At 31.0% G+C, this 11222-nt stretch overlaps 1 protein-coding gene across 1 annotated transcript; it reads left to right on the forward strand.

The window, feature by feature from the left end:
- Positions 1-6882: 6882 nt before the first annotated feature.
- Positions 6883-10601, forward strand: LOC107432860 (receptor-like protein EIX2). The gene is made up of 2 exons (XM_025066489.3): positions 6883-9824; positions 10181-10601. The coding sequence occupies exon 1, from the start codon at positions 6935-6937 to the stop codon at positions 9818-9820; it is 2886 nt and encodes a 961-aa protein (XP_024922257.2). The 5' UTR covers positions 6883-6934; the 3' UTR covers positions 9821-9824; positions 10181-10601.
- The last annotated feature ends 621 nt before the right edge of the window (positions 10602-11222 follow it).

The following is an 11222-nucleotide window of genomic DNA, read 5'->3' on the forward strand; positions in this document are numbered from 1 at the left end:
TATAACTAATTCTTTAATTTAATTAATTAAACACTATAATTATTTGTAATCGGATTATGTAGGCATTTATGTGAGGGATTGACGGGCTCCTTCGAAGGGAAATATTGCTTTGTTCATCCGGATATTATTGCTTCGGTTGGTCATCAAAACCCTCATGAACGGATATCAAATATATTGAGTAGATGGCAAGATGCAAGAAATAATCAACTATGGTTATTTCCCTACTGTGCAAGGTAATATTGTGTTAGTTTTATTGAATTATGTTATGAAAATATTCATTTCGAGAAACATCATATTAACTAAAATATTTATTGGTGTTTTTAGGAATCATTGGATGCTGTGTTGTTGATTTATACAAAGCAGTAGCATGGTTTTTTGATTCTTTGAAGACTCATAAGAATATAATTGATAAGGAGCTAAAATCTTTGATCGACGAGTAAGTTAATTAATAACTCTAATATTTTTACTTAATTGTTCTTATATATATTGGATTTGTACTTTTGAAGCTATTGTATAATCTTATACAATATTTATATTTCTATATAGTTCCTTCGTTGCATGGAACCAAGGAAAGACATTTGAAAAGAAACTTCGGTGGCAAAATACTAAGGTAATTATTATATATAAAAACTTAGCATTATTAGTTGTTAGTTAATTTAAATAATTGTATATATTCGTATCTAATATTACACATAATTTACTGTTTGCAACTTTAGACACCGATGCAGCCCGGGAATACGGAATGCGGTTACTATATGATGATGATAATGCGAGATATCATTAGGCGCAAAGTTCCTCCCCGAGACTTAAGAGGAATGGTAAATTATTATTAATTTAATGATTTCATCATATTTCTATTATGTAATAATTAATATTTATGATTATTTTTATATGTATTAACATAAGTTTCTCATGTTCAGTACGAAGGTGTCACTTGGTTACAAGCTGAAAATGTCAACGAATTTAGAGATGAATGGGCAACAGCGATGATCACAAGTATCTCAAACCAATGAATATATATATATGCATGGTAGTGAAATAGCTAGATTTTGTTAATAGCTTTTGTTTGTACATATAAAATATCGTAGACAAATTTGTGAAAATCGCTCATAAGGTAGTATTTGTTTTGTATGAACTTTGGTTTCAAACATACCAATTTTACAAAATTTCAAACAATATTAAAAATAATTAAAATAAACGATGAACAGGCGACGCACAATATGCTTCAGAGTCGCCTGATACAAATAATGCCAAAAAAAAAAAAAAACCATCACAGTTATGTGCTTCAATATTTTAATAGATTATTTGATGCCAAAAGTAAAACAGATTGATAAATATTTTCACAAAACCAAAGGAAAAAAAAATATTTAAATAAAAAGTCAATAGGCGACGCACAAAAAGCTTGAGGGTCGCCTGAGGGAAATAAGAAAAAAAAAAAAAAGCTCTGTGATGCTGCTTAAACATTTTCACTTGTTATTTAAAGTTGAAAGAAATCAACTGTTTAATACTTCCAAAAAAACAAAAAACAAATTTCACAATAATAGGCGACTCATAATAGTATTTATTGCATCGCCATATATCAATAACTTATTTTCTAAAACTTTATTTGAAAAAAAAAAAAGCACTGTGAAGCAGCTATAATAGTTTCACTTGTTATTTAAAGTTGAAAGAAATCAACTGTTTAATACCAAAAAAAAAAAATTTCACAATACTAGGCGACACATAATTGTATTTATGCGTCGCCATAAATCAATAATATATTTTCTAAAAATTTATTTGAAAAAACAAAAAAAAAAAGTACTGTGAAGCAGCTATAACATTTTCACTTGTTATTTAAAGTTGAAAGAAATCAAAAAAACACAAAAAAAAAAATTCACAATAATAGGCGACGCATAATGGTATTTATGCGTTGCCATATATCAATAAAATATTTGCTAAAACTTTATTTGAAAAAACAAAAAAAAAAAAATCACTGTGAAGCAGCTATAACATTTTCACTTTTTATTTAAAGTTGAAACAAATAAGAAAAACACAAAAAACAAATTTCACAATAATAGGCGACGCATAATGGTATTTATGCGTCGCCATAAATCAATAACATATTTTCTAAAAATTGCTTTTGAAAAAACAAAAAAAAAGCACTGTGAAGCAGCTATAACATTTTCACTTGTTATTTAAAGTTGAAAGAAATCAGAAAAAAAGTCAAAAAAACAAATTTTCACAATAATAGGCGACGCATAATGGTATTTATGCGTCGCCATATATCAATAAAATATTTGCTAAAACTTTATTTGAAAAAACAAAAAAAAAATCACTATGAAGCAGCTATAACATTTTCACTTTTTATTTAAAGTTGAAACAAATCAGAAAAACACAAAAAAAAAAAATTTTCACAATAATAGGCGACGCATAATGGTATTTATGCGTCGCCATAAATCAATAACATATTTTCTAAAAATTTATTTTAAAAACCAAAAAAAAAAAGCACTGTGAAGCAGCTATAACATTTTCACTTGTTATTTAAAGTTGAAAAAAATCATAAAAACAGTCAAAAAACAAATTTTCACAATAATATTTATGCGTCGCCATATATCAATAACATATTTGCTAACAATTTATTTGAAAAAACAAAAAAAAAAATCACTGTGAAGCAGCTATAACATTTTCACTTGTTATTTAAAGTTGAAAGAAATCAGAAAAACACAAAAAAAAAAAATTTCACAATAATAGGCGACGCATAATGTATTTATGCGTCGCCATATATCAATAACATATTTGGTAAAAATTTATTTGAAAAAACAAAAAAAAAAAATCACTGTGAAGCAGCTATAACATTTTCACTTTTTATTTAAAGTTGAAACAAATCAGAAAAACACAAAAAAAAAATTCACAATAATAGGCGACGCATAATGGTATTTATGCGTCGCCATAAATCAATAACATATTTTCTAAAAATTTATTTGAAAAAACAAAAAAAAAATCACTGTGAAGCAGCTATAACATTTTCACTTGTTATTTAAAGTTGAAAGAAATCAGAAAAACACCAAAAAAAAAAAATTCACAATAATAGGCGACGCGTAAAGGTATTTATGCGTCGCCTATATCAATAACATATTTGTTAAAACTTTATTTGAAAAAAAAAAAATCACTGTCAAGCAGCTATAACATTTTTACTTGTTATTTAAAGTTGAAAGAAATCAGAAAAACACAAAAAAAAAGAAATTTTCACAATAATAGGCGACGCATAAATATTTTATGCGTCGCCATATATCAATAACATATTTGGTAAAAATTTATTTGAAAAAAAAAAAAAAAAAAAATCACTGTGAAGCAGCTATAACATTTTCACTTTTTATTTAAAGTTGAAACAAATCAGAAAAACACAATAAAAATTTTTTTTTCACAATAATAGGCGACGCATAATGGTATTTATGCGTCGCCATAAATCAATAACATATTTGTTAAAAATTTATTTTAAAAAACAAAAAAAAAGCACTGTGAAGACGCTATAACATTTTCACTTGTTATTTAAAGTTGAAAGAAATCAGAAAAACACAAAAAAAAATTTTTCACAATAATAGGCGGCGCATAATGTATTTATGCATCGCCATATATCAATAACATATTTGGTAAAAATTTATTTGATAAAACAAAAAAAAAATCACTGTGAAGCAGCTATAACATTTTCACTTTTTATTTAAAGTTGAAACAAATAAGAAAAACACAAAAAATAAATTTTCACAATAATAGGCGACGCATAATAGTATTTATGCGTCGCCATATATCAATAACATATTTTCTAAAAATTTATTTGAATAAACAAAAAAGCACTGTGAAGCAGCTATAATATTTTCACTTGTTATTTAACGTTGAAAGAAATCAACTGTTTAATACTTACTAAAAATTTCAAAAAAAATATATGATAATAGACTAATAGGCGACCCACAATTCTTCTTGTCGCCTGATATCATTAATAAATCTTTTAAAATATTTTTTTCAAAAAAAAAAAAATGTCATGCTGCTTAAACATTTTCACTTATTATTTAAAGTTGAAAGAATATCAACTGTTTAATACTTAGAAAAAACAACAAAAAATATAAATTTATTCCCTAATGGGCGACCCATAATAGTGTATACGTCGCCTTATATCAATAAAATATTTTCCGAAATATTTAAACATTTTCACTTGTTATTTAAATTTGAAAGAAAATCAACTGTTACATACTTAAAAAAACGCCAAAAAAAAAAAAAAATGTTACACTAATAGGCGACCCATAACTGTGTTTATTCAGCGACTCTAAATATTATGCGTCGTGTGTGTTTGTTTCTCGCGACTTCTCGACGACAACTTTTTTTTTATGCGTCGTCGATTGGTCGAATTTTTACTGACGTATTAACCTCAGAGTCGCGGTTTTATTTTTTTAGACGCATTTATCTCGTAGCGTCGCTAATAATGTGTCGCTAGAGCTTATTTTTCGCGTAGTGTAAGGTGTGCATATTTCTATCTCTTAAATGATTTGGCAAATTGGATTTATGTGATGGCTGCATTGCACAAGGCAAAGTTTATCAGGACACTCCAAGGTTATTAATAGGGTAAAATTTTCTGTCTTGACTGCATACGTATACATATCAATCTTGCAACCATTACTTTTTAAATAAATCTATTTTGAATTTTTAATTTTACACACACATATATATATATATAGTGATATTTGTGGTAATAAATATTTGAATTTAAACATTTTTATACGAATAAACAGTGGCTTATAATTAGTGTTCTTCCTTTCTTACTGCCTATTCACATATACTATAATATATTTGACATCCGTGGATTCCTCGCACCAATAGTGGGATTTTTTTATTTTTTTATTTTTTTGGCTTCAACATACAAAGTTAAAACAAAAACAAAAGAAGACAAAAGGAGAATTAATCCCAAGAAGGAAGTTAAAGAAGAAATTGATAATGATAATTGGAGCAGCGCAGTTTAATGTTCACCTTTCTTTTTCCCTTTTGGCTTCTTTCAGTTTTTTTTTTTTTTTTTTTTTTTTTGGGTGATCATTTGATCACTTTATATGAGTATGTCAGGCGTATGTGGCGAGGTTTTTCACTTCTGCATATTTGGTCTGCTTGCAGGTGTGATATCAGCATCTTCTATGAGACAAGGTCAGAAAGAATACTATTCAACTTTCCACAAGATGCAGAACCAGAAGAAGTTCACAAATAATGAGTGGAATGATTCTACACAAACAATACTATGCTCTGCTACATTTATTGCTTTTGCGTAATCCAATGTAATTTCCTTTTATGCTTTTGAGGCAATACATTTAAAGTGCTATAATATTCAAGAGCACTATTGATCAAAATATTTGGTGGAGATGTTTACAAAAACGTCAGTATTTATTAAAAAAGCGGGCGGATCCAGGAAAAATTTCCAGGACACCGTTACATAGTAGTTACTAGTTTATATTTTGAAAAGACAAGCATATACAAAATTGCAATATTTTATGTTATATAATAGTCCAGATAATTAGATTGGTGATAAAGTAGGTGGAAATTACTTTATTTTTCTGAAAAAATGAAAAGAAGAAAAAAATTGGTAATTTGAGTGGTTTCAGCAAATGTGATTTTGTATTCGCAATAAATTTGTTATAAAGAATAAAAAAACCGTAAACATACTCTTTGAGGTAAAAGAATATAAAATTATTATGGCTTTTCTTGGAATTTTAAGAAACCAAAATAAATTAAAAAAAATGTAATTGTATCCAAAGAAGTCGCAGTTCAATTTACCTATAATTACAATAAACAAATAGCAATTAAATAAACATATTTTTATTCTAATTCTATGGTTTTGCATGTTATTAAATAATTGCATCAACAGATTATATAATTATAGATATGTATATATTAAAAAAGTATTATAATACTAAGGAATTATATATAAGTATTATAATTATATCTGTATATAAGTGAGAGACAAGGCCAAAAATAGATATAGAAAAGTATAAAATAGAATTAAAAGCAAGAAAATAAATGGGAAAAATAATAATAATATTGATGACACACAGTTTGGACTGGAGAGAAAGGGAGAGGCATTCAGTGGGCATATCCCTAGTTACAATGGTCTAAAATGGTAAAAAAGTGAAACAAAAAAGCATTAAAAAATTTAAAAAAATCTGAGGGGGCACCTGGGCTGAATTTTCATTTGTTATTTTCTGGTTGATTCATTGACGGCGGTGGGAAATATTAATTGCTTTGCTTTGCAAGTTGGCATTCAAAATGACAGACCAATGGGGAATTTATTTATAGCACATGAGGAATAACTGTAATCTTGACTAGAGAACGCATAATTGTGAATGACTATTTTCAAAATGAAACAACTTGGAGAATTCACCTTCAATTGCACAATAACAACGAATATAAAGGCCAAGTTAAAATAATTAATTAATGGACCACATTTAACTATATTTCTGTGGCTACATAATAACACCCAATAATTAATTAAAAAATTTGATGCATGCCGAGTCGCCGAACAGGACAACTGGGTCGTCCCTTGTAAGACTTTGGAGCTTTCCATGCTGACTTTAAAGCGTATTATAAGTCTATATATACATAATAACAACGAATATATAGGGTAAGTTAAAAATAATTGATTAATGAACCACATTTGACTAAATTTATGTGGCTACACAATAACACCAAATATATAAGCCAAAATTTTGATGCATGCTGAGTTGCCGAGCAAGACTCGGTCATCAAATTATATATGACTTTGGGGCTTTCCGTGCTGACTTTAAGGCGTATTATGTCTGTATGTATGTATGTGTGTGTATATATATATATATATGTTAACAACAGAGAACAGGAACAGACTTAATGATAACATCTTAAAACTCTCAAATTATGTCTTCCTAACTTAAATTGAAATCTGTTAAGCATGAGTAGATTATCCCTTCAAATTGCAATCGCAGTGAAATCTTTTCTGCTTGTTTACTTATTAAGAAGTGTTGTTGTATCCAATTTAGAGTCTGGAGTTGGAAATCTCGAAACCAGATGCACTGATGAAGAAAGGAGAGCTCTCCTCAAGTTCAAGGACAATCTTAAATCCTATAACAATGACACTCTTTCTTCTTGGGGCTATGAAGAAGAAAAGAAGGATTGTTGCAGTTGGGATGGAATTGGGTGTGACAACATAAGTGGGCATGTCATCATGCTAAATCTTTCTCATCTTCAACTTTCTACAGGAGGTAAGTCTCTGAACACTCCATTGATTGAGTTGCGTTATTTGAATTATTTGGACCTCAGTGGCATCAACTTGAGGGGGAACAGCATCTTAAGTTCGATTGGAAACAATATGGTTTCCCTTCAACACCTTGATCTTTCTTACACTCGATTAGAAGGCTCCATTCCTGAAACTTTTGGGAACAATATGACTTCCCTTTCATACCTTGATCTCAGTGTCAGTTACTTAACAGGTTCCATTCCAAATTCTCTAGGGAGCATGACTCTTCTTACACACCTCAATCTTTGCGATAATGATTTCACGGGTTCGATTCCTGAATCGTTTTCCAACCTAGAGACCCTTACATACCTGGATCTTAGCCGGAACAAGTTAAATGGTTCCATCCCAAAGAGTTTTGGGGAAAAGATGTCTGTCCTTGCAGTCCTTGACCTGAGCGATAATACTTTACGAGGTTCCATTCCAGAATCTTTTGGTTACATGGTCAAGTTAACCTATCTTTCCCTGGAGCAGAATCTGTTAGAAGGTCGCATTCCTGAAGCTTTAGGGAATATGTCTATCCTTGAACACCTTGATCTTACCAATAATACACTTGAAGGTGAAATTCCGAAATCCATTTGGAACATATGCACTTTGCGTGAATTGCGCATGCCTTCAAACATTCTTAGTGGTGTCCTCCCTGACCTTAGTCTAACATCATCCAGCTGCACAAATCATTCTCTGCAGACGTTGGATTTACATGACAACCTAATTGTGGAGTTATTTCCGTATCTTTCATTGTTCTCCTCTTTGAAGTACTTGGATCTTTCCTCAAATCAAATAGGTGGAAGTGTACATCCAAGTATTGGTCAATTATCACAGCTGGAGACTTTAGATATTTCAAATAACCTTTTAGAAGATGTCATTTCTGAAGCTCACTTTTTGCAACTCTCCAAACTAAGGTACTTGCATTTATCTTCAAATAAATTATTGATTTTCAATGTAAGTTCTGCTTGGGTTCCTCCTTTCAGATTGGAAATCATATCCCTTAGTTCTTGTAAGTTGGGCCCTAGATTCCCAAAATGGCTTCAAACTCAAGTCAATTATTCAGTGCTTGAGATTTCCAACACGGGAATTTCAGATTCGATTCCCATCTGGTTTTGGAACACATCTACTGAATTTCAAACTATGAATGCTTCTAACAACCAAATCAGTGGAAGAATTGCAAATCCTTCAATTTTGAAGTGGGGAGATTTCCATGTAGTAGATTTCAGTTCCAATCAATTAGAAGGTGCAATTCCAATGTTTCTCTTCAATGCTACAACACTGCACCTTTCAAGGAATAAATTCTCGAACGTCAATTGTTTATGTGACGTTAAGGGTCGAGCAGGTTTGGTATCTTTAGATATCTCATTTAATCAATTATCAGGGACACTTCCCAATTGTTGGTCAAGTTTAGATAGTTTGGCAGTTCTCAACTTGGCACACAATTATAATCTATCAGGGAAACTTCCAACCTCCATTGGCTCATTGTTGTACATTCAGGCATTGCATCTTGGCAATAATAATTTTACAGGTGGAGTACCTTCATCCTGGAAGAACTGCTCAAGGTTGGTAGCTTTTGATGTGGGAGAGAATAACTTGTTAGGACCAATTCCAAGTTGGATAGGGGAAAGTCTAACAAAGCTTGCCATACTTGTCCTAAGATCCAATCACTTCAATGGAAGCATACCCTCAAATATATGTCATCTACAATCTCTTCAACTGTTGGACTTGTCTATGAACAACATCTCAGGAAATCTTCCGACGTTTGTTGGTAATTTTACTGAAATGAGTAAAGTTGGAAGTATACATGCAACCATTTCTTATCTCATCTCTGTCCCTGTTCCTGCAAGTAGTTCAACTCTTTTTATAAGGAAGGAAGAAAAAATAGAAGTTGTATGGAAAGGAGTAATGTCAGAATTTGGAAGAACTTTGGGACTGGTAAAGAGCATTGATCTATCATGCAACATGCTGAATGGTGAAATTCCAAGCGAAATCACTTTGCTTATTGGATTAGTTTCTCTAAATTTATCGAGAAACAATCTAAGTGGACAAATTCCTGCAAGGATTGGTGACATGAGCCCGTTAAATGCTCTCGATTTGTCAAATAACCATTTGTTGGGTCGAATTCCTCAAGGCCTTGCCCTGATTGATGGCATGGGTGTGCTAAACTTGTCAAACAACAACTTAGTGAGTGAAATTCCAACAAGCAATACTGGTAAACTTCAAAGCTTTGATGCAAGTGCATACATGGGGAATCCTGGACTTTGCGGCGATCCACTCTCTAACAAGTGTCCAGGAGAAGAACCACCTCCTCCTCCTAGATCTACCGAAGAAGCTGGCAACATTAATGGAGAAGACACAGACAAGTTTATAGGCCATGGATTTTACGCGAGTATGGGGATTGGATATGCTGCTGGATTTTGGGGACTATTGGGCATGTTGATTTTCAACAGGTCATGGAGGGTTGCATATTTCAGACTTTTAAAAGATTTGGAAGATCGGATTTATGTTTTGGCTGCACTGTACAAGGCAAAGTTCCTCAGGACACTCCGAGGTTAATAAGGTAAAATACTTCTCTCTCTCTTATTTATTTTCTGTTGAGTGCTCACATACATGATATACTCGCAACAATGCAAATACCGTCACATATTTCCGTTAATTTATCATGGCAAATGAATGAATACATCTACGACGCATGTGACCCCTGACTTTGCTTTCTGTTTAAATTATATATGAATGATATAACTTAACTTATTGTTTTAACCATGAGACTTTTAAATATATAATTTCTTTTGGTGAAAAAAATTGAGACATTAGAAATTGATAATATTGTTTATAAACTACTGTTTTATATTACTACATATTTTCGATGTTACATACAGCTCATATTGATAAGCTGATGGTGATATCATTTCTCAGGTTATTACAAGCTTTTAAGCTTTTAAGCTTTTTGCTTGTGGAAATTAAGCATTTGCCAACTGTAGATTATTTTTTATGTGCTTTCTATCTGGGCGTATGTGGCAAGGCTTTGAACTAGTGCGGCTGTCATTTGATTCTTTAAATTCACTATCTTCTGCATATTTGGTCTCCTTGCAATCACCATTTTCTCGGAGACAAGATCAGAAAGAATACGATTCAACTAACCACAGGATGCAGAACTGGAAGAAGTTCACGAAGAAAGAGTGGAATGATTTTACGCAAGGAATATTACTCTCCGCTATTTTTTTTCTAGTGTTCAAAATGTAATTTATTTTTGTACTTTTGAGGCAATGCATTTAAAGTACTGTAAATATTCACGTGCACTATTGCATTCAAATATTTGGTGGAGATTTTAACAAAAATGTCAGTATGTGTGTCAAAGCAGCATTCTGATTTTGTTGATTTATTGATGGTGGTGGGAAATATTAACTAATTTGCTTTGCAAGAGATATTTAAAATGACAGACCAATGGGGTTTATATATATATATATATATATTTTTTTTATAACACATGAAAAATAAAATGTTCTTAACGATATCGTGGATTGGTGGCTTGGATCGACACCTCTAAAGTCACCATTCCATTTCTCTTTTTCTTTTAAATTGCAATTCCATTTAAATAAAACTAAAAGATATCTAGAGAATGCACAATTTTTAATGACTATTTTCGAATCAATAACTTGGAGGTTTAACTTTCAATTACATATAACAACATGGAGAGGAATTCTTCAATGCAAAATGTGTACCACGTCAACAATACACATAGCCAAGCAAGTTAAAATAATTAATTAATCGACCACATTGGCTTCTAAGAATATTGAAATAACTTAACTAGGGTCATTTCAACTAGTATCAAAGTCATTGTTTGATTGGAACCTTCTATGAATGTGTATCATGTGGGCCTTGCCTCCTCGTCCAATTTTGGACAAGTCTAGGTAACCAAAAAATGAAACAATTATTATTATTAAAACTAGAAAGTGAA

This window comes from Ziziphus jujuba, chromosome 3 (genome assembly GCF_031755915.1).
Source record: "Ziziphus jujuba cultivar Dongzao chromosome 3, ASM3175591v1".
Classification (NCBI taxonomy): domain Eukaryota; kingdom Viridiplantae; phylum Streptophyta; class Magnoliopsida; order Rosales; family Rhamnaceae; genus Ziziphus; species Ziziphus jujuba.

What these genes read in the sequence shown, in the direction of transcription:
- LOC107432860 (XM_025066489.3), top strand. Translation starts at nt 6,935, where the DNA reads ATGAGTAGATTATCCCTTCAAATTGCAATCGCAGTGAAATCTTTTCTG.